General features: G+C 39.3%; 1 protein-coding gene across 1 annotated transcript in view; it reads left to right on the top strand.

Moving 5' to 3' along the window:
* HMCN2 (hemicentin 2) overlaps positions 1–24761 on the top strand; it is a 331848-nt gene that overhangs the window by 138247 nt on the left and 168840 nt on the right. Inside the window, exons 16-19 of the mRNA XM_089669045.1 lie at positions 5050–5241; positions 7448–7543; positions 7628–7755; positions 10664–10808. Of these exons, the coding sequence (XP_089525171.1) occupies positions 5050–5241; positions 7448–7543; positions 7628–7755; positions 10664–10808 (561 nt within the window). The remainder of the gene's footprint in view (positions 1–5049; positions 5242–7447; positions 7544–7627; positions 7756–10663; positions 10809–24761) is intronic.

Below are 24761 nucleotides of genomic sequence, written 5' to 3'. Positions count from 1 at the left end.
CAGTTGTCTTGAAAACTGAAACTGAAAATAGTTGACGCTCACAAAGCTGGAGAAGGCTATAAGAAGATAGCAAAGCGTTTTCAGATGTCAATATCCTCTGTTCGGAATGTAATTAAGAAATGGCAGTCATCAGGAACAGTGGAAGTTAAAGCAAGATCTGGAAGACCAAGAAAAATATCAGACAGAACAGCTCGCAGGATTGTGAGAAAAACAATTCAAAACCCACGTTTGACTGCACGATCCCTCCAGAAAGATCTGGCAGACACTGGAGTTGTGGTACACTATTCCACTATAAAGAGATACTTGTACAAATATGGTCTTCATGGAAGAGTCATCAGAAGAAAACCTCTTCTACGTCCTCACCATAAAAATCATCGTTTGAACTTTGCAAATGAACATATAGACAAGCCTGATGCATTTTGGAAACAAGTTCTGTGGACCGATGAGGTTAAAATTGAACTTTTTGGCCGGAATGAGCAAAGGTACGTTTGGAGAAGAAGGGGCACAGAATTTAATGAAAAGAACCTCTGTCCAACTGTTAAGCATGGGGTTGGATCAATCATGCTTTGGGGTTGTGTTGCAGCCAGTGGCACAGGGAACATCTCACGAGTAGAAGGAAAAATGGATTGAATAAAAGTTCAGCAAATTTTGGATGGTAACTTGATGCCATCTGTGAAAAAGATGAAGTTAAAGAGAGGATGGCTTCTACAAATGGATAATGATCCTAAACACACCTCGAAATCCACGGGGGATTACATCAAGAGGCGTAAACTGAAGGTTTTGCCATGGCCTTCACAATCTCCTGACCTCAACATAATTGAAAATCTATGGATAGACCTTAAAAGAGCAGTGCGTGACAGACAGCCCAGAAATCTCAAAGAAACTGGAAGACTTTTGTAAGGAAGAATGGGCAAAGATACCTCAAACAAGAATTGAAAGACTCTTGGCTGGCTACAAAAAGCGTTTACAAGCTGTGATACTTGCCAAAGGGGGCAGTACAAGATATTAACTCTGCAGGGTGCCCAAACTTTTGCAGATGCCATTTTTTTGTTTTCTGTTATTTTGAAAGTGTAAATGATGGAAATAAAATCTAACTTTTGTTGACATATTATAAGAATGTCTAATCTGTAATTTGATGCCTTTTGGAGATTTTTCCATCTTTCCTTGGCTTCTTTATGCACATTAATACAAATTTTTAGCTGGGGTGCCCAAAATTTCGATCCCCACTGTACCTGAATACTCGCATGCACAATTGGGAAAACAGTTAAAACAAAATCTAAACCCTAATTGGATGGCAAATAGTTTGCTAAACCTCTATGTTGCTGGTCTCCTAGAGCATTCTAAGCGACTTCATGTACTCAGTACAGTGTCGTCATTGCTCTGGTCTGGCTAGGTGTTAATAGACCATGTCTGTGCAATGTGAGTTAGCAATGGATATTTGTAGCCTCCACCAAGGGAGCATAAGACAGTGTGTCAGTGCAGGAGCACAACAGACAGTTATCACCCTATAACAGGAAGTGCCTGAACAAGGATCTTCATGGCAGGATCACCCGGTATTCCTAAAATGAAAGCTGCACATTCTAAAGCTTGAAAATTGCTTATAAAGTAAAGTAAAACCTTTAATGCTTATGAGATTTTAGTGACTGGCTTTAGAGCTACAGTAAAACATCAGAATCACTGTCTATACAACATAATTTTCAAGACACACTGTTAGAAAAGAATCCAAATTTGTAAATGGGAAAATCTACAACAAAGTAAAGCTTTTTGTACTGTCACTTATGTTTGCTTTTATGCCCCTGGAACTACAAATTGTCCATTACTGGCCTTTGTAGATGAATTACACAAAGTAACCAAAACTCACTAATTATTGTTCATTATAAGTCATAAGTCATTATTAAGAGGAGCATATTTGTGTCTTGCCTGGACAGGTATTGCAGACATAACTGGAAATCCTAGACATTTGTGTAGTAGTAGTAGTAGTAGTAGTAGTAACTAATAAAACTGAACTCCAGTCAGATATAAAACCTATTTAAAGTATATGTAAAATCATAAAAAAATTTGGTACGGGAAGTAAGGCATGGTAAAAATCTCTTTAAATTGAGTTCAAATATCTCATCTCTTATACTTTTGTTCCCCAATTAAAAGGTAACCCTCACCTTCTGTTCCAGTGACAGCTGTACTTTTTTTTTTTTTCTATCACTTTTTGCACTGGTGGCAATAATAACCAGGACAAATAGAGAGGGGTGAATCTACCCACAGGCAGCAATACCCTCTCCAAAACTAAAAATGTATTTAAATGCTTTAAATAAACTCTTTTTTATACAATTTGATTTGTTAAGAAATCATAAAAAGTATTTTAAAAAATGCTAGTTCAAATTTGGGAATTCTGCTATTTTAGAGTCCTATAATTTTTTACACAGCTGGATTTGAATGGTGGAGGATTAGCAGGCTATCGGTGCTCTATTTGTACAGGAAGTTTGGTTTAACAAAGTGTGCTGCTGTGCAATCAGCAGGCAGGGATAAGGAGGAAACTCTTGACCAATGTTTAATTGCAGTCAGGGAACTGGCTGCGTTTTCTGTTAGGGGTTTCTGAGTGACCACACTGGCTGAAGAGAATTTACATTTATTTATTTCAATTGAGCATTTAACAAATTTAGCAAAAACTGGAGAAAGAGAATTACTGCAGAGCTGACACACTGCCAAGCCTTTAGGGGTGACATGAATAATATTAGATTTTATATTTTAATTTCATCTCTCAGTGGGAAACTATATTGGTATAGAATCACTTTTATTTAATTTTTGAATGTTTAGATAGACTATAGAATGATGTTTAATATCGCTGTTTTGAATGTACACAATATCATTATGTTATAGTATTTTGATAACATTTTAAAAACTATTTAAAAAAATCTTTTCAGTTAGGGAAATAGGAAATATCACAAAAATATTTTTACAAATTTACAATTGAGTCTGGTATTTCAGTGTCTCTGACTGCTGGTGTGCATGGTTTGTTGTGAATACCAGCACAGTGGCTAAGTGGTTAGCACTTTGGCCTGGCAGTACTAGGGTTATTGGTTTGAATCCCAACCATGGCACTACCTGCATGGAGTTTGCATGCTCTCCCTGTGCCTGTGTGGGTTTCCGCCAGGTACTCCAGTTTCCTCCCACACTTCAAAGACATGCTGGTAGGTAATCTGTTCCTGTTTAAATTGGCCCTAGTATGTGTATGAAAGTGAATTAGGGACCTTAGACTGTATGCCCCTTGAGGGTTAGGGACTGATGTGAATGTACGATAATATGTGTAAAGCCACGTAAATTGACAGCGCTATGTACACTTACCTGACACTTTATTAGGTACATCCTTCTAGTACTGGGTAGGACACCCTTTTGCCTTCAGAACTGCCTTAATTCTTCATGGCATAGATTCAACAAGGTGTTGGAAACTTTCCTCAGAGATTTTGGTCCATATTGACATGAGTTACTGTAGCCTTTTTATCATATCGAACCAGTCTGCCCATTCTCCTCTTACATGAACAAGGCATTTTCATCCACACAACTGCTGCTCACTGGATATTTTCTCTTTTTCGGACCATTCTCTGTAAATCCTAGAGATGGTTGTGCATGAAAATCCCAGTGGATCAGCAGTTTTTGAAATACTCAGACCAGCCCATCTGGCACCAACAACCATGCCACATTCATAGTCATGTAAATCCCCTTTTTTTCCCATTCTGATGCTCAGTTTGAACTTCAGCAAGTTGTCTTTTCCACGTCTAGATGGCTAAATGCATTGAGTTGTTGCCATGTGATTGGCTGATTAGCAATCTGTGTTACCATGCAATTGAACAGGTGTTCCTAAATAATGTGGCCGGAGAGTGTAAGTACCGGTAATAAAATAAATAATATAGAGGTGAAGAGCTGGATAATGCATGCAGCTCAATGACTCATAGGCGGGACAGAAGTCCCTAATCCTCTCCTTGTGTATCATGTCCTCTAGGTCTTCCCTGTGATGCAGAAGCAACCAACAATTCAACGTTTAGAGAAACATATGCAAAATATAAAATTGTTCGTACTGAAAAAAAAAATACACTTTAGTTTGTTTTGGTCCCACTTCTCAAGCCTTCCTATTGGTCACTGAGGTCTCATCTCGTTGAAAGGCCCATGGAAAGAGAGCCAGGCTCAGCTTTTACAGCAAATGACAAGGTTTCATATAAGTTCCATTTTTATTGAGGGTAACATAGTTTTTGTCATATGCTCAGTTTGAACTGCTCAGGTTTTTGAAATTTACAGAGCATGTAATCCAATAATAAAGCCCAATTCCAAATTTTTTATTTACATTTGGATAGAGCATGGAGTTAAAATTTCTGTTACATTTCTATTCCTGCCTGTAACCCCATTACAGAAATTTTAACTCCATGCTCTATCCAAATGTAAATAAAAAAGTTGGAATTGGGCTTTATTATTGGAGTACATGCTCTGTAAATTTCAAAAACCTGGGCAGTTCAAACTGAGCATATGACAAAAACTGTTACCCTGAATAAAAATGGAACTTATATGAAATCTTCTCATTTGCTGTAAAAGCCTTACAAGAAATATGGGCCATTGGATCAAGAAAGTATAGATTACAGTAAAAGCATTGCCAGATGTTCTAAACTTAATCTCACTCTAATACAGCCATTTTGGTTTTGGTTTTTGTCTGTCATTGTTGGAGAGTCCTGGCAGGAAATGAGGAGAAATCTCCCCACTAGGCACAAAGATAGCAGTAAAAGTCTGATATAAATTCTAAGTCTTCTCCTCTACAAAATCCCAAAAAAGGTTTTGCCTGGAGTTGGGCTTTAAAGGAAACCCATCTACTCAGAACTAGGTTATAAGTTTTACATGTTGAGTGTATTTAAGTAATTTGTGTAAATATTTGGCACCTCAATAACCAATAAATATATATATTTTTTAATTCTTATCAGTGTACTGGAATTTCTACTTGGGATGATCATGCCATGGTGGAAGCCTTTCTGAGTTAGCTTATAATTTCCCTTTGTCTCAACTTTCCTCTAGTTCCTCCTCAGTTTGTGGACTTTCCCATGGATGTAGAAGTGGATGTTGGAGAGAGTCTGCAGCTCATCTGCAGTGCTGAAGGGAGCCCCATACCAACAGTGTCCTGGTCCCGCCAAGATGAGGGTCCGGTAGTCCCATCTGGAACTACAGAGATAATCGGTGGCCCTGGGTCAAACACCGTTCACATGAAAAGTAAGGTGCAGAGTGCTGAAGCAGCACAAATCAATTCAATAACTCTGCTTTTGAGGAATTGGATTTCCTAACTTTTAATAATATGAATGTCAAACATGGGCAGGTGTCCATAGTCACCAAAATCCATTTAGATTCAGAATTCTCTCCAGAAATAAATTTCATCTGCTTTGAGATGAAAGCAGTCAGAGTTTCTTCCCATACACAGGCATACCACCCTGGGGAATTATTGTAATGTTTATTTTACTGTATATCTAAACCCAAGAACTAAAATGTGATGTGTCGCAGCTTAGTATTCTAGTGGCTGCAGTTGTTTTCTTTTTTTTTTTTTTTTTTTTTCAGGCTAAGTAAATTTTACATGTTGATCTTGCCAAAATTCTGATATCCTTGTGCTGACTTTTGCACTGAGAGCAAAGGATTGATTTACTAAAGGGAAACAAGCTGTTCACTTTGCAAAGGAAGTTGCACAATGGAAGGGAAATGTTGCTAAAACTGAGTGAATGTGGTAATATTTCATTTTGCAAAAAATACCCAATCAGGTGAAAGGAAAATAAAATAAAAAGTATTTTTGCATGCTCATGATTTGATGATGGAAGTCAGCAGAGCTTCACTTCATTTATTAAGCTCAGGAGAAAATTCTCTTACAAAGTACAACTTCTAGAGATGTGCATGACGGAAAAACTAGTTTCCGATCCATTCATTAAGTTAATAATTGTGTTTTTATTATGTTACAATGATTCGTTTTATGAATTCACTTTGTATTTTCGGATTCGTATCGTATGTTCGTTATTTTCAAATCAATTCGAAATTGTCTGAATTAAAAAAAAATTATTTGAATTTGAAAAGGAAACCTATTGCAATAAATGCAGTAAGGTATACAAGTAAGATGATGATTCCTACTTTTGCTGCTTTATACAATTGAATAGATTGGAATGGAATAAAATATAGAAGAATAGACTACAAAAGAGTAGAATAGAAAAAAATAGAATAGAGTAGAATAGAACGAATATAGCCCTCTTCTGAAATTCACATTTTGGAAGATCGCTATATTTGTTCTCTTCTATTCTATTTTTTTTTCTATTCTATCCCTTTATTTTCTATTGGGTTTTATTATGCTCTATTCTATTGTTTTTTTTCTATTCCATCCCATTCTATTCTATAAAGAAGCATAAGTAGGAATCATCTCATTATTTCACTTTTATGCCTTACTATATTTATTGCAATTTGATTCTATTTCGAATTCAAATTAATTTTTGAATTCTGGTAATTAGTTTTGTTTTTTAATTTATTGTGGATTTGTTGACATTTGTTACTATTTTGATTCGTAACTTTGGATACATCCTAATCTCCGAGTAATAAAAATTTTGTCCAAATTTCGATTGGTAACAAAATTAACTGAACGTCTAACAACTTCCCTTGCAAAGTGAACAGTCTATTTACCTTTAGCAAACCAACCCCTAAGCCGTTGTTAGTTTTCTCAGCTATCTTCTGTGAACTACAAAGCACCACCCCTCCATGTGAACAAGATGAGGAGTGGGGGCAGTGTGTATATAGTTCAAATCAGGAGAGCAGATTAAGATGGCAATGCTGCTCCTCCATAGATACAGTACAGCCAGTGATTGCTGACACACTGGAAAGGAATGTGTGGTTTTTGCAGGATTACCCCAAGTGGAGATTTAGATAGAAAAAAGTCTATATAAATAAAGTAATGCAGCCACCACATGTAAGGAATGCTTCGCTACGCTAAATTAATTTATCTTTTGAGTGGGGGGTAGGTACATTTTAATGTATATTTTTTGCTTTCTATTTCTTACTTGTATCCCTCATTTCTTGTCCTAATTGTCATGATATCACAAGTGTGGGTAGTAATGGGAAATCTGTTACGGACAACAAAACAATTCTGTACTACTATTCCTTTCATTTTTAGTTCAAAACTAGAAAAATGTTTTGGGTAAACTTATGCTTTAAGGGTTGTACTAAGGTAAAGTTTTAGGTGTACATTTGGGGCTCTTTTCAGGGGATGGCTAAGTGTTTGTAAAGATGGAGAAATTGTTTAACATTGGGAGGCTCATTTGCTTTTAGCACTGAAAGCTCAATTGCAATAACTAACATACCACAGATTGCTGAACTGAAACATAAACCAGTTAATTCCATGTGTGCTTATCTGTATCATTAAATAATAGTATCTTTGTTAACATTCTTTTTCTAGTTGCAAAACCAGAGGACACTGGAGTGTATGTGTGTGAGGCCCGGAATCCATTTGGATGGGTACAAGCTGAAATCCTCCTAACAGTCACAGGACTTGGTAAGGCACATACCCCATGTTTGTATGTAGTACTCTTCGACAAGTATGACTGACCATTGCAGTAATATTTAATTTCCATTCCAGTGGCTCCTCAGGTGGGTGAGGCACCATCGGAGATAAATGTTCTTGAAGGAAATTTGGTGTCATTACCATGTACAGTCACAGCAGGAAACCCCCTTCCGGTTCAGCGCTGGCTCAAAGACTCAGGACCAGTAAGTTACCAGTTAGACAGAGGTATACCTACAGCTTTACCTACCTGCTACATGATGGGAGGTTGAAAACATACTTTTGCTTTCAACTGGCTAAAACAGAACTAATGAAGCTGCTTGAGTTATTTGATCTCACAATTCAATTCTATATTCACTCTTTGAGTGTGGACTTCAGCATGGATCAGGGATGGTAATGGTGTGGTTTATCGTTAGAGTGTCTGATGTGTGCAGTATTTTACTTTTATTGACCTGGTGACAGGTGTCCCTTAAAATAAATTGTTCATAGAAGAAAATACAGCTAACGCAAGTCTGAATGAGTAGATGCCACAATGTACCTGCACCTAGCTTTGGCTATGGTCAAACCTTCTCCTGTGAGACTCCTTCTGAACCTGAACAATCCACAGCATCCCACAATCCACAGCATCCCACAATCCAGTTAACTTCTTCTAAGGCCTGTAGAAATGTCCATGCTTTGCAGTGCAGGGTCCCTGGGCAAGGCTGCTGAAGCTGACTTTGTAATCAGTGTGGTTGACTTGCTAAGATCCTGGATTAAGGACACACAGAAGATGCCTGTAAAGGTGCATACAGGAATATTGTCATGTATACATTCATACGTCTGTGTGAGAGGTTCATTTTTAAACTAGACACACCTGACATACTCACCAGAGCATCAAATGTCCATGTTCGAAGGGAAAGGCAACATATATCTCTGCAGACTGTGTTATCATATCCAAGGGAAATACCAAAGCTAAACAACAAAGTAGAAAACACATATAACATCAGACAGTGCAGATCAGTAGTTTAATGTTACATTCTCAAATAACTTCCTTTACAGTGTAGTTATGAAACACAAACTGTTACAAATAGTCTTGAGGAGTACAATGGTAACCACTCTACCCTCTGAAATTCGACCATAGAGGGGACCTCAGTCATGAATTGCCTCTAGGCCTGTGTTTTCCAGGATCCCTCTGCTCTTATCAGAAGGACCTTCCCTTTGTATCAGTGTAAGGGCGCCCCACTGATGTGTTTTGGGGTCATCACCCCTTCTTCAGAAAACATAGGTCAACTCTTTGTTTGATCCACAGCCTATAACTTGGCCTATAGAGGGTAGAGTACTTCCCAAAAGTTTTCCAGCTGCTTACTGCTCCAGATTAGTGGTCTCCAAACTGTTGCTTGGGTTCCAGATGCGGCCCTTTGCTTGCCTTTGATTGGTCCTTGGGATAATATGCCTCCCATTGATATAAAGCACTATTCCTTCTACTGATAGCAATGATGGGGCACTATTACTCCCATTGACACCAACAACGGGACACTATTTCTGTCAGGAACCATCGCGACGCATGGGTCTACACATGCGTAGGTGTCTGTCAAGACATGCAGGCAGCACGGCACTAGGACCCAGGCGCACCCGTCGTCTATGACAGTACTGGGCAGGCACTAGGACCTAGGCTGCGCCTGTCAGGTGCAGGGCGGGCTACTTAAACCAGCCCTGCACAGACACTTGTTGCCGAATGGTCTTTCTGCGATTCCTGTTATCTGTTATCTGTTAGCTGTGTTGTGAGTACTATTGATCCGGATTGTCTGACCTTGCTGCCCTCTCCTATCCTGACCCCTTGGCTTGTCTGATTTCGCTCCTGGATGTTCCCCTTTAGATTTGATCTCCTGTTACTGACCTGGCGTGTGACCCGACCATTCTTTGCCTACTGTTTTGTACCGCACCGACCCCCCGGCTACCGACTCGGCTTGTTTGACTTAGCTCTCGCTCCTCCATCCATCTATCCCTCTAGGACCCGATGGTCCCTTCACAGCAGACTCTCACCCTGCGGGAGCCTCTGGCAGACTCCTCTACCACCAGTAGGGATATCCAGTAGCTGTGACCTGGTCTCGGAGCGCTCCAAGTCCATCCCCACCATCAGGGGCCCTGGTGAACAAGTGCTCCAGAACTTAGACTCCGCGCTCTGGGGAGGCCCTATCAGTGGATTGCTAGAGGTGCTGCCAGGTGGTCCCTTACAATTTCTCTCACTGACACCAATTATGGGGTACTAGTTCTCTTTCCCCCCAATATCAAAGATGGTGTACTATTCCTCCCACTAACACCATAGATGGAACATTGTTTACTCACATTGATGCCAGGACATTTCCTACTCCCACTAACAACAGTTTGCCCCACTATAGTCTGAAAGACAGAAAACTGGCTATTTGTTTGGAAAGTTTGGAGACCCCTGCTCTAGACCGTTAGCAATAGATAATCATACAACTTAAGTACATTGTAAGTGTAATTTTATGATTTCAGTATTTAATCATTAATTTGCCCTATATGGTTTTGTACTGTTTTTGACTTGTTTATGTCCTGACACATTTTACAAGCATTACAATTTATTGCTAAGGTGTGTTTAATGGAAAAGTACCAATATGCTGCAAAACAGCACTATTACTCCCATTGCTCCCCTTTACTCCCCATGCAGGGCCTTTAACACACTAAGGTAGTGTTGTACCCTTAGACTCTAGTTTTATGTTTTTTTTCCAGATGGGTTTTCTTTAGGATCCAGCGCACAGGCATTAAATAATGTTTTTTCAATGGTTTCTCTGTGTATATACATGTGTACATCCAAGCATACAATACTTGATATTTAAAAGCCAACTTTATAGCATCAGTTATTCAACAACATTGCGAGCTTCTGCCTCCAGCGAACATTATAATTATATGAATCAATTGGTAGACTGATAAACAAAATGTCAGAATGATAAAGTAAAGCTATCTACAGACAGGGAGCCATTGCTGGTATCTGTAAGGGCTGTGCTATCTTCTTCTCTTGCCTGTTTTAGTACTGCGTAAATGCTAACAGAGGCCTTATTTACATCTAAATGATTTATACGTGTCTGCATGCTTCTTGTCTTCTTCGCTCTGCAGCTGCAGTTTATTTGGCGCCATTCCATTGATGGATCAGGTGGACTGCACATAGAACCAGCCTTGAGAGAGGATGCCGGGAATTATGTGTGTGAGCTGTCAAATGCTGCCGGATCGACCAATCAAAGCATTCTTCTCAACGTACATGGTGAGCACCACTACGGAAAATCAATTCATGGTATTGCAGTAAATTTAAGGAACTTTTGTGCATAGAGATAGATCATAATAGGAACTAATTGGATCTAAACTGTGCACATTGGGGGTTATTTAATGCAGCTGGAGAGTGCAAAATCTGGTCCAACTCTGCAAAGAAACCAGTGGGTTTCCAGGTTTTATAGCCAAAGCCTAAATGAACAAGCTAGAGTTAGAAGTTGATTGGCTACCATGCACATCTGCACCAGATTCTGAGTGCACCAATTTTAGTAAATCTCCTCCATTACATTCTATAGCACCACACGAAGATTGTGTTATATCTGTTTAAGAGCTGACTCCACTATCACCCGGCTTTTATGACGGTTTGCAGCTTATCTAAGCCGCTAATCCTCCTCCGTGCTCTTCCCTGATTTAGTTTCTGTATCTGAGTCTGTCCAACTGCTACCCTATCAGCTGTCATCACAACTATTTAATAATATAAAGTTTATCTGATTTTACACCAATGTATTTGACTTTTGTTTCTGTTTATACATTTTAACAACTTAGGGACCATATACGTACATGATCCAGCATTTCCGGGTAGGGGGATACAGCATTCCTACAGCACAAGCCGATCAGCTGGCCTCGGCCAGTGATTTATGGCTGTAACCCGCTAATTGGCTGGGTAAATGAGAGAGGGGAGCCCTGTGTTGGTAAACAACACAGTGCTCGCTACAGAGTGCAGAGATGTGGCTGGTTTTTATTTTCCTCCTTGATAAAACAGTCACATTGCTTAGTAAAAGCAGCACACTTTACACTTGTTAGGCACACAGTTAACCATTTGATGCACCTAAATGTTAACCCCTTCCCAGCCAGTTTCATTAGTACAGTGACAGTGTATATTATTAGCACTGGTCACTGTATTAGTGTCAATGGTGATGTCAGTGTCAGATTTCCGGCTGCACTATCACAGTCCCACTATAATAAAAAATAAATAAATAGAAATTCCAGTATATGTACCATTGTTTGTAGACACTATAACTTTCATGCAAACCAATTAATATACGCTTATTGGGATTTTTTTCACCAAAAGCGTCGCAGAATACATTTTGGCCTAAATTTTTGAAGAAATTTAATTTTTTTTTTAAGTGAATGTTTTATAGCAGAAAGTAAATATTTTTTTGTTTAATAAAAATACCCAGTTGTGATCAAATAACAAAAATTTCAACAAATGACGGCCATCTAGACGCAGACACAGTAGCTGATGATGCGTATATGTAAATGATGGGTAAAAGAAGGCTTCAGCTCCTGTTCTCTACACATCTGGCTTCTACGATTTAAGCAAGGGCAAAATGCAACTTGGGAGTTCTCTACAGGTGAATTACAGGAGCTGAAGCCATCTCTTATCTATTTCATTTACATGTATGCAACAGGGAGTCGGTGTCTGTGTGCAGACAGCTGCCATTTTTTGAAGTCCACTGGAGCCCGACAAGCCAATCCTATCTGTCTTACACCAGTCTGTCCACATGCTGATCTAGTGATGCAGGTTTATAGGATACAAGTCATTCAAGCAGTACTATTTTCATTGTTTTGGGCTACATATTTCAAAAGATTTCTTTTGCTTTTAACATTTGATTTTTAAATGATTGGACTTTACCAATTGAAAACCACATATGTTGTTAGAAATTCTTTCCTTCAAGAAAAATTTTCCATATTGCTTCTTTGAATTTTCTTGTAACTGCAGTCGAAAACGAATGGTGATTTGACCCACTAATGATTACAAAAACTAACAGCCTTTCTTTGAACATTACAGGTACATCTCAAAAAATTACAATATCAAAAAGTTAATTTATTTCAGTAATTCAATTCAAAAAGTGAAACTCATATACATTGCCTTGAAAAAGTGTTCATACACCTTCTTCTTCATCCTCATCCTCATCCTCAGAAGAAGAAGAAGAGGATGAGGATGAAGAAGAAGAAGAAGAAGTAGGATGAAAATAAGAATAATTCCAAGCCGGCAAAAAGTGTATCTGCAGAGCTCCTCTAAGTGTATCTGCAGAATAGAGGAGCTCTGCAGATACACTTTTTGCCGGCTTGGAATTATTCTTATTTTCATCCTACTTCTTCTTCTTCTTCTTCCTCTTCATCCTCATCCTCATCCTCTTCTTCTTCTTCTGAGGATGAGGATGAAGAAGAAGAAGAAGTAGGATGAAAATAAGAATAATTCCAAGCCGGCAAAAAGTGTATCTGCAGAGCTCCTCTATTCTGCAGATACACTTAGAGGAGCTCTGCAGATACACTTTTTGCCGGCTTGGAATTAATCTTATTTTCATCCTACTTCTTCTTCATCCTCATCCTCAGAAGAAGAAGAAGAGGATGAGGATGAAGAAGAAGAAGAAGTAGGATGAAAATAAGAATAATTCCAAGCCGGCAAAAAGTGTATCTGCAGAGCTCCTCTAAGTGTATCTGCAGAATAGAGGAGCTCTGCAGATACACTTTTTGCCGGCTTGGAATTATTCTTATTTTCATCCTACTTCTTCTTCTTCTTCCTCTTCATCCTCATCCTCTTCTTCTTCTTCTGAGGATGAGGATGAAGAAGAAGAAGAAGAAGTAGGATGAAAATAAGAATAATTCCAAGCCGGCAAAAAGTGTATCTGCAGAGCTCCTCTATTCTGCAGATACACTTAGAGGAGCTCTGCAGATACACTTTTTGCCGGCTTGGAATTAATCTTATTTTCATCCTACTTCTTCTTCATCCTCATCCTCAGAAGAAGAAGAAGAGGATGAGGATGAAGAAGAAGAAGAAGTAGGATGAAAATAAGAATAATTCCAAGCCGGCAAAAAGTGTATCTGCAGAGCTCCTCTATTCTGCAGATACACTTAGAGGAGCTCTGTAGATACACTTTTTGCCGGCTTGGAATTAATCTTATTTTCATCCTACTTCTTCTTCTTCTTCATCATCCTCATCCTCAGAAGAAGAAGAAGAGGATGAGGATGAAGAAGAAGAAGAAGAAGAAGAAGTAGGATGAAAATAAGAATAATTCCAAGCCGGCAAAAAGTGTATCTGCAGAGCTCCGCTAAGTGTATCTGCAGAGCTCCGCTATTTCTGACAGTTCTGTGACATTCACTCCATACAGCGGTTGAAACATTGTATCTATTTGTTTCCATAAATGGATCCATTTATGGAAACAAATAGATACAATGTTTCAACCGCTGTATGGAGTGAATGTCACAGAACTGTCAGAAATAGCCTAAGAAATAGCGGAGCTCTGCAGATACACTTTTTGCCGGCTTGGAATTCTCCTTCTTCTCATCCTTCTTCTTCTTCTCATCCTTCTTCTTCTTCTCATCCTTCTCCTTCTTCTCATCCTTCTCCTTCTTCTCATCCTTCTTCTTCTTCTCATCCTTCTCCTTCTTCTCATCCTTCTTCTTCTCATCCTTCTCCTTCTTCTCATCCTTCTTCTCATCCTTCTCCTTCTTCTCATCCTTATTCTCATCCTTCTCCTTCTTCTCATCCTTCTCCTTCTTCTCATCCTTCTCCTTCTTCTCATCCTTCTCCTTCTCCTTCTTCTCATCCTTCTCCTTCTCCATCTTCTCATCCTTCTCCTTCTCCTTCTTCTCATCCTTCTCCTTCTCCTTCTCCTTCTTCTCATCCTTCTCCTTCTTCTCATCCTTCTCCTTTTCCTTCTTCTCATCCTTCTCCTTCTCCTTCTTCTCATCCTTCTCCTTCTCCTTCTTCTCATCCTTCTCCTTCTTCTCATCCTTCTCCTTCTCCTTCTTCTCATCCTTCTCCTTCATCTTCTCATCCTTCTCTTTCTCCTTCTTCTCATCCTTCTCCTTCTCCTTCTTCTCATCCTTCTCCTTCTCCTTCTTCTCATCCTTCTCCTTCTTCTCATCCTTCTCCTTCTTCTCATCCTTCTCCTTCTTCTCATCCTTCTTCTCATCCTTCTCCTTCTTCTCATCCTTATTCTCATCCTTCTCCTTCTTCTCATCCTTCTCCTTCTTCTCATCCTTCTCCTTCTTCTCATCCTTCTCCTTCTCCTTCTTCTCATCCTTCTCCTTCTCCATCTTCTCATCCTTCTCCTTCTCCTTCTTCTCATCCTTCTCCTTCTCCTTCTCCTTCTTCTCATCCTTCTCCTTCTTCTCATCCTTCTCCTTTTCCTTCTTCTCATCCTTCTCCTTCTCCTTCTTCTCATCCTTCTCCTTCTCCTTCTTCTCATCCTTCTCCTTCTTCTCATCCTTCTCCTTCTCCTTCTTCTCATCCTTCTCCTTCTCCATCTTCTCATCCTTCTCTTTCTCCTTCTTCTCATCCTTCTCCTTCTCCTTCTTCTCATCCTTCTCCTTCTCCTTCTTCTCATCCTTCTCCTTCTTCTCATCCTTCTCCTTCTTCTCATCCTTCTCCTTCTTCTCTACCTTCTTCTCATCCTTCTCCTTCTTCTCATCCTTCTTCTCATCCTTCTCCTTCTTCTCATCCTTCTCCTTCTTCTCATCCTTCTCCTTCTTCTCATCCTTCTTCTCATCCTTCTCCTTCTTCTCATCCTTCTTCTCATCCTTCTTCTCATCCTTCTCCTTCTTCTCATCCTTCTCCTTCTTCTCATCCTTCTCCTTCTCCATCTTCTCATCCTTCTCCTTCTTCTCATCCTTCTCCTTCTCCTTCTTCTCATCCTTCTCCTTCTTCTCATCCTTCTCCTTCTTCTCATCCTTCTCCTTCTCCATCTTCTCATCCTTCTCCTTCTCCTTCTTCTCATCCTTCTCCTTCTCCTTCTTCTCATCCTTCTCCTTCTTCTCATCCTTCTCCTTCTTCTCATCCTTCTCCTTCTTCTCATCCTTCTCCTTCTCCTTCTTCTCCTTCTCCTTCTTCTCATCCTTCTCCTTCTTCTCATCCTTCTCCTTCTCCATCTTCTCATCCTTCTCCTTCTTCTCATCCTTCTCCTTCTCCTTCTCCTTCTTCTCATCCTTCTCCTTCTCCTTCTCCTTCTTCTCATCCTTCTCCTTCTTCTCATCCTTCTCCTTCTCCTTCTTCTCATCCTTCTCCTTCTCCTTCTCCTTCCTCGTCTCCAAGGGCATTTAAATTAAAGGTACAGTGTTCTGCACTAATTTAAAGGCTCTCTGAAGCCTAGAAACCCTTTTTATAAGTTAACTTCGTAGCGAATAAATTCGCATCGAATCGAATTTCTTCCTGAAATTCGGCGAATCAGCCGAATCGAATTTTTGAATAATTCGCTCATCTCTAGTTGTAACATAACAAAATGTGGAAAACTTCAAGGGGTATGAATACTTTTTCAACGCACTGTATTATATAGATTCATTACATATAGAATGATATATTTCAAGCATTTCTTTCTTTTATTTTGATGATTATGGCTTACAGTTAGTGAAAACCCAAAATCCAGTATCTCAGAAAATTAGAATATTGTGAAAAAGTTCAATATTGTAGACTCATGGGGGTTTATTTACTAAAGCTGGAGAGTTCAAAATCAGACTCCCTTCTGCATAGAAACCAGCTTCCAGGTTTCATTGCCAAAGCTTCATTGAACAAGCTGAGGTTAGAAGCTGATTGGTTTCTATGCAGAAGGGAGTCTGATTTTGGACTCTCCAGCTTTAGTAAATAAACCCCATGGTGTCACACTCTGATCAGCTAACTAACTCAAAATTGGGCCACACCACAGCTGTCTAGCAATGCCTGCGGTTGAGGTGTGGTGGTTCAGCTTTTTTAAAGCTAAAACAGATGATGAAGAAACAACACATCAGCTCCCAGCTGCCTATCAACCCCTCTCTTAAAAGCAATTGGTCACAGAACGCTATTAAAAGCGGCAAGGAGTGTTGGTAAATTTCCCTAAGTATCTTATGTCTTTTTGTAGGGGAGTTTAACCCTTTCACATAAGTCATAAACTTAGACACTCATTTCAACTATTATTTACCTGTCCTACCAGAGTTCCCATCACAAGAAAGCAGATATAGACATTTTTTGGACTTTCTTCCTTCTCCCTTTCCAACAATTCCCCATATTCTCCCTCTTCTCCCATCCCTCCCTCTTCTCCCATCCCTAAACCCCACCCGGCCTACATGTTGCCCTGGAATCTGTTGTGGAAAATTCCCACTGACAATTCCTAGCTTGGGGTGAAATATGCACGCCGAACCCAATCCTTGGCTCGTGTCATCACTCAGGTTGGAGTTGGCAGCATGCTTGGCCTTTACACTAGTAAATATCTATTGCCTGAAAAAAAATCCAAAAACATTCTTGGAGGGAGTGTTGAGAAAACCTTTCAAACTTAAAAAGGGTAGGCTGGTAGTGGCTGGAGATTTAAACCTGTGTAAACCCCAGATGGATGCGTCATCCTGTATGAGGAGAGAAATATAAATTATTGAAGAGAGTACTATATGAATGTCAATTGTCCGATACTTGGAGAGTTAAACACCCGAGAGAAAGAGATTACACCTTCTTCTCTACGGTACATGGATCATATTCAAGACTGGATTGTATAATTATCAAACATAGACAATTGGAGTCGTTGGTTAGTGCCAACATAGAGGTTATGTCTATTTCTGATCATGCTCCTGTCACAATGAGACTATGGGTAGGAGAGGATAAGGATAGGATAACTACGTGGAAACTAAATGAGATGCTTATACAGGACCCTGAATTAGAAAAAAGGTTACGGCAAGAAATTGAGCAGTTTTTTGAGTGCAATGAGAATGAGGAGGTGTCGGTGGCTACAGTCTGGGAGGCATATAAAGTATATATTAGAGGAATATTGATTTCAATGGGCGCAGAAAAAAAAAAAGATGGTGATAGAGGAGCCCCATAAGTTAGAACAGCCACATAAAAAGAAGACTGATACAGACATGTATTAGAAGATAATTAAAAGAGAAGAATTGAAAGATCTTATGGAACAGGAGATGAGAAGGGTATTCAACAGGGTCTCAAAAAAATATATCAATGGGGAATAGACCTGGAAAATACTTGATGAGGAAGTTAAAGAAAAATTCAAAAACGTTATAGAAAAAAATGAAAGATGATAAAGAAAAAATGGGGTGTACTCCACCACTGATGTCGCCAATAGGTTCCAAACATATTATAGTCGGCTGTACGATGTGAGTCCTAGAAACCAAAAGGAACCGGAGGAGGAAAAAAAGAAAAATAGGCAGAAATAGTTCAATGAAGTGGAGTTGCCAAGACTAGCCAAAGAAAAATGAGAGGTCCTATTACCCCAGAGGAAATCACTTTGGCCTGAACAAATATGGCTATAGGAAAGAATCCTGGTCCAGAGGGATACACGGTGGGCTATTCTAAAAAATTTTGAGATCTTTTAGTCCCTTAAATTTGTGGTTATATGGATGCAATAGGGGAGGGGCTGGAAATGAGAGAGGAGTCATTGCAGGCACATATAATGTTCATACTTAAAGAAGGGAAAGATAGCACACAGTGTGCCAGTTATAGGCCTATATCTTTACTAAATACAGACACCAAAATGTCCACCAAGGTATTGGCAACCAGATTGAAGGAGTTGATGCCGGAGTGGATACACCTGGATCAGGTAGGATTCATTCCTGGAAGAGAAGGGAGGGACAATGGCCTGAGGTCATTGCTCCTCCTACAAAGGGTAAAAAGAGAGAAACTGCTGACATTATTCCTGTCAATTGATGCTGAAAATGCTTTTGACAGGGTTAATTGGGGCTTTATGATGGATACAGTAGAGGTCTTAGGAATAGAGCCTAAAAAGTTAAGGTGGATAAAAGGGCTTTTATCATCAGCGGCGGTGAAGGTCAACGGATCCCTCCTTCTCTGTTTTTTTTTAAATGTTTAACGGAATCAGAAAAGGATGTCCACTGTCTCCTCTAGTATTTGTTTTATCCCTGGAACCTGTCCTGGCGAGGGTAAGAAAGTGTGTAGACATATTAGAAATAAAGATAGGGGAAGTAGAACTTAAGGTGGCAGCATATGCAGACAACATGTTGGTCTTTATCGTAGAATAACGCTGCCTAATTTAATGAGACTTTTAAAACAGTACAGTGAGTTATCAAATCTGAAAATAAACCCAGCAAAGTCAGAGATCTTAAACATTAATATACCAAAAGCCGAGAAGTTGAGTCTACAAAAGTAATTTCCCTTCACTTGGAGGGAAAAGGAAATAAGCTATCTGGGGATAAAACTAACTCCTTCAATAAAAACCCTGTACCAGGCAAATTACATTCCATTATTAAATGAAATAAAAGATGAGTTGGGGAGATTGTCAAAAGGTGGAGCTTCTTGGATAGACCATATATCTGGTAAAGATGGTGATAGAACCAAGATCCACCAAGAATAAATGATTGGGTCAACAGAGTGGAGAATATCTACAGGATGGAGGAGCTGTGTCATATTGAAGAGGATAGAATAGAAAAATTTAGGAAAACGTGGAGTAGCTGGTTAATTTTTAAAACCTCTAAAAGATATTTGGAACTGGTTGGAATATAGGGGGATGAGTATAACAAGGAGCTCTTATGGAGTATCTGATAGAAAGGAGGAGATAGGATAGAAGGGATACAGATATAGATAGAAATTCACGAGAAAGGATAGATGCCAGGAACTTGGATATGGATTGGGGTAATGGGAGGGGGGAGGGAAGGAAGGAGGGTGGGTGGGGGTGAGGGAAAAGATGAGTTAAATTAATTGTATGCTTTGGTGAAGTTTCTCTTTTCTTTTTTTTTTTTTAATTTAAATATTTATTCATTTTCAAATAAACCAATACAAAATTCCACAGTAAAAAAATACAGCATAACAAAATCTCTGGTCTTTTTCTCCCCATCCTTTCGACCCACCCTCCACCCCCCCCCCATTTCTTTTAAACCCCTGACATCTATCTACTCAACTAACATCTCCCATCGTCTGGATACACAGGTTTGAAGGAAGGAAACGAAAGTGACCAATTACTATATTTTCTCTCTTTCCTCTTCTTCTTTTCCCCTCTTCCCCTCCTCTCCTCTCATTCTCTCCTTCTCTTTTCTTTACATTTATTTATTTACTAAGTATCTTCTTTTACCTTTAGCTTAAACTCCTCCAATTTCTCCCATTTTGTATAATATGCCACCATTCTATCTTCCTGTATATAATAAAGTTTTTCCAATCTAGCAATCTGGTCCACCCTAATCATCCAATCCTCTTCTCTCGGTGCCTCAACTTTGCGCCAGAACCTAGGAATCAAGCTTTTTGCTGCATTTAGGTAGCACCATATACCTAGCTCTTTACATTTATTCCCAGATATTATTGAGTTATGAAAAAGGCAGGTCTCAGGGTCCAGTCCAATCTCCATTCCAGTAATAATCCTAATTTGATTTATAACTTTTCTCCAATATTCTTGTATTTTTGTGCATTCCCACCATATGTGATACATCGTGCCCAACCCTCCACACCCTCTCCAACATCAAGGTTGCTTCTCCTCACTCATCCTGTGCTCTATCATCGGTGTAACATACCACCTTGTCAAACATTTAAAATTCATTTCCACCTCACGCATGCTAATATTTTCATGTACCATTCTATATATTTTCCTCTGTGTGTGCTCTTCCCACTCCACTCCTAAGTCCCTTTCCCATTTTTCTATATATTTTAATTTAAACTTACTATCTAGATCCGTGAGTGCTTTATATGCTTTAGCAGTGCTGTGTTTCCCATCCCCTCGAGCTTCTAAGTATTTCTCAACTTCATTCCACTCTTTCCTAGTCCTAAGGGGCTTCGTCAATTTCTCCACAAATTGTTTCAACTGATTGTACCTCCATATATCTATCCTAGTGAAAATCTTTCCGTCTTCCCTTTTCAAATCCTCCAGTGTTCTTAAATTTACCCCCTCCATTACTTCTCTCAACTGAACGTCTTCCTTCATTATCCATCTACCTGTAATTTCCTCTTTACCTGGGGGAAAAAACTCTGAATTTCTCAGTGGCATCAACAGTGAATTAAAGTCCCACTTCCTCTGGCTGTGCATTTTATCCCACTCCCTTATTACAATCCTTGTGTATATACTCGTGCTCTCCTCTAATTCTCTAAACTGTGGTGGCACCCATATACTCCTACTCAAATCCTTTCTACTAAGTGTATTTTCAATTGTGACCCAATGTTTACTTTTTGAGTTATGTGTCCAGTCAAAAATTCTTGCTAAGATGACTGCCCTATGGTATCTTTTAAAATCCGGTACTCCCAACCCCCCTTTTTCTTTATTTCTGCTTAGCACTTCATATGATATCCTAGGTTTTTTATTTTTCCATATATATTTTGTTACCATTCGCTTGATTGTCCTAAAATATTCCTCTGGAAGATTAATGGGAATCATCTGAAATTTATACAGTATCTTAGGGACAATTACCATTTTTATCAGGTTAATACGACCTAACCAAGAAGGATTTCCTCCACCAATTTTCTTCAGTTCCTCCCTAATTTCGTTTAGCAATGGGATATAATTCGCTTTATAAAGATTTTTCTGTGAGGGGGTAAGTTTTACTCCTAGGTACTTTATTTCTCTATCTTTCCATATAAAAGGAAATTCTCTCTGTATCATTTCTTTTTCACTCTTTGGAAGATTTATATTTAATATCTCTGTTTTGCTCGGGTTAATTTTTAGATTTGACATCTCCCCATATTCCTTCAGTGATTTCATTAGGTTAGGAAGTGTTATTCTAGGGTTTCCCACATAGAATAATAAATCGTCCGCAAAGGCGGCTATCTTGTGTTCTGTCTTTCCAACCTTAATTCCCCTTATATCTATGTTTTTCCTATTTGTTGATAGCAAGGGTTCCAATGATAGAACAAACAACAGTGGGGAGAGTGGGCAGCCCTGTCTAGTTCCATTTGACATCAAAAAAGTCTCTGATCTCTCTCCATTTACCATTACCGTCGCGGTCGGTCCTTTATATAACTTTCCAATCCACTTTCTCATCCTAATACCCAATCCTAGGACCTCCAGTGTGTCCATCATGAAACTCCAGTTGACCCTGTCAAACGCCTTCTCCGCATCTATCGAGAGCAGCACTACTGGATTTTTTTCCATTTTACCTTTCTGTATAAGCAACAGGGATCTCAACCCATTATCTCGGCCCTCTCTTCCTCTAACAAAGCCCACCTGGTCTCCATGTATCCAATCTGGCATCAAATCTTTTAACCTGTTTGCCAGTACTTTTGCATACAGCTTCGTATCTATGTTTAATAGCGATATCGGTCTGTAACTTGAACATTGGGTGACATCTTTACCTTCCTTATGTATTAGAACCACCTGTGCCAGAAGGGATTCCTGTCTTATCTCCATCTCTCCTCCCAACGCCTCCATATATATCTTTAATTTAGGTAAAAGTAGGTCTCTATATTTTTTATAATACCTCACGGTATACCCGTCTGGGCCAGGGCTTTTTCCTGTCATAAAGCTTTTTAATGCTATTTTTAATTTTTCCTGTGTAATTTCAGATTCTAAGGAATTTAGTAGTTCTTCACTTAATTTTGGCAATCCTGCATTTCTCAAGTAATCCCTTCTTTTTTCAATATTTACCATTTTATCTTTATTTATAGCATCCTTGGGATCAATATTATATAATTTACTGTAATATTCTTTAAATACCATTGCAATGTCTTTGGTTGAATGGACTAACTCTCCCTTGGAGTTTTTTATTTTATCTATATAATTCCTATTCTTCTTTCTCCTCAAGGCTCTCATCAGGTATTTTACCGATCTATCTCCCCATCTATATCTTTCCCCAATGATCTTATTAAAAGTTCTCATTTTTTCCTCCTCCATTACTTTCTCAAGTTCTTCCCTCTTTTTTATCACTCTTTGCTCTATCTCTTTCCTATGTTATTTTTATGTAGGAGTTCCATCTCAGCTATTTCCTTCAAAAGCCCACTAATCTTCTCTCGCCTTTCCCTTTTTTTCCTTGCCCCAATCGCAATAAGGATTCCTCTTATATATGCTTTATGTGCCTCCCACACTGTGGCTAGTGATACATCCCCCGTTTCATTTTCCTCAAAGAACCTCTCTATCTCCTCCCTGATCTTCCGGTCGGTATCTTGGTCCATGAGGAGTGCCTCATTCAACCTCCATGACATGCCTCCTAGCAACTTCCCTCCCCATCTTAATTTCATTACTACAGGTGCGTGATCTGAAAAAGTTATTGCTTCTATTTTTACCCTAACCAAATCCTCAACGAGTCGATGGTCCACCAATATATAGTCCAGTCTAGAGTATGTCCTGTGTACACTAGAGAAAAACGTGTAATCTCTATCTCTCATGTTGACAATTCTCCAGCTATCCACCAATTGGCACTCTTTTACCACTCTTTTCAATAGTCCCAAGGACCTATTTCCCCCTCTCTGCACTGCTGATGTTGTATCAATTTGTGGATATATACATATGTTAAAGTCTCCCGCCACTATTAAATATCCCTTTCCAAAGTCCATCAATCTTCTCATGACCCCTTTCAAAAACATTTCCGGCTTCCTGTTAGGGCAATATATGTTTGCGAGCGTACATTCTATGTCCTGCAGTTTACCTTTCAAGAACAAAAACCTCCCCTCCGGATCCGTCTTTCTATCTTCCAACTCAAACCTAATGTTTTTTGCAAATCCTATAGCCACACCCTTCGCTCTCTTAACTGGGGAATCTGCATAATACCATGTCGGGTGTTGTCTAGAGTTCAGCTTAATGTTTTTTTTTAACTCCAGATGTGTTTCCTGCAAAAAAACAACTGAGGCCTCTCTATGTTGTAGTTCTCTGTATAGTCTAAATCTTTTACCTGGGCAATTTAATCCATTTACATTATGGGTTACAAACCGTATTTCCTCCATATTTTATTTATCTTCTTCCTATTTTGCCATTTCCTTTTCCTCTTCCCCTTCCCTGTATCTTTTCTCTCATGCAAGATGTCAGTTTTTAAGACTCCCTCTCCCCACTCCCCCCCTATTTCTCTCCCTCCCATCCACCCCCCCTCCCCCCCTCCCCCCCTCCACCCCTCCTCTCCCCCCTCCCATCCAAACCCCCCACCCACCCACCCATCCCCCAAAGCCCCCACCCCCTCTCCCCTGTTAGGCTTTTTATTTGCCTATGAATCATTTGTGGAAAAGATCCCACTTTTGATTCCAACCTGGGGGTTCAGCTCCGTCCATGTACCGCTCACCTTCCCCCCCTCCTCCCCTGTGTCCCTCTATCTATATACTCTCTATTTTCTCTTCTAACTAGCTGCCATTCCTCTTTTCCCAGCATATATGACTCTCCCTCCTCCTCTTCCCAACCAGGGATCTCTATTCTTTGCAGTTCAAATTTATTACAGAAGTCTTTCATATCTTCAGGAGATCTCAAAAAAGCTGTGACTCCATCTTTCCAACCGATTAAACTTGCTGAACGACCCCATCTATATTGCACGTTCTGTTTCTTCAACAATTCCAATAATGGTTTCAATGACCTCTTTCTTCTCAATGTCTCGGCTGCTATGTCTGCAAAGATTTGAATATTTTTCCCTCCATATTTAATATTTGTTCTTCCTTTGATCTTCTTCCATATCTCATCTTTATCTCTAGAATTATGGAATTGGACAATTATATCTCTTGATTTTTCTGGGCCTTTTTCTTGTTGGATCCTTCCTATCCTGTAGACCCCATCCAGTTTAAACATCTCCGCTTCAGCTCTTTCCATTATGGAGTTCAAAATTTTTCCTGTGGTCTCCTTTAAATCTTCACCCTGTAGCAGCTCTGGGACTCCTCTTATTCTAATATTATTTCTCCTATCCTGATTTTCTTGATCCTCCAACATATAAAGCAATCTTTTTTGTTCCTTCCGAGTATCTATTATCATTTCTCTAATTTTGGGATAATTTGGGTGTGGTATTTAACTGTTTCCTCCGTTTCTTCCACTCTAGTTAACAACTGTCCCATTTCCTTCCGAATTATCCCCATCTCTTGCTTTATGGATTTTTCCAAGTTTTTAAACATCTCCGCCATTTCCTTTTTATT

This window comes from Staurois parvus, unplaced genomic scaffold (assembly GCF_062004578.1).
Source record: "Staurois parvus isolate SC_StPar_1 unplaced genomic scaffold, SC_StPar_1.0 ptg000068l, whole genome shotgun sequence".
Taxonomy (NCBI): domain Eukaryota; kingdom Metazoa; phylum Chordata; class Amphibia; order Anura; family Ranidae; genus Staurois; species Staurois parvus.
Note: the sequence above shows the minus strand (reverse complement) of the source record. Positions and strands in the feature narration are given on the sequence as shown.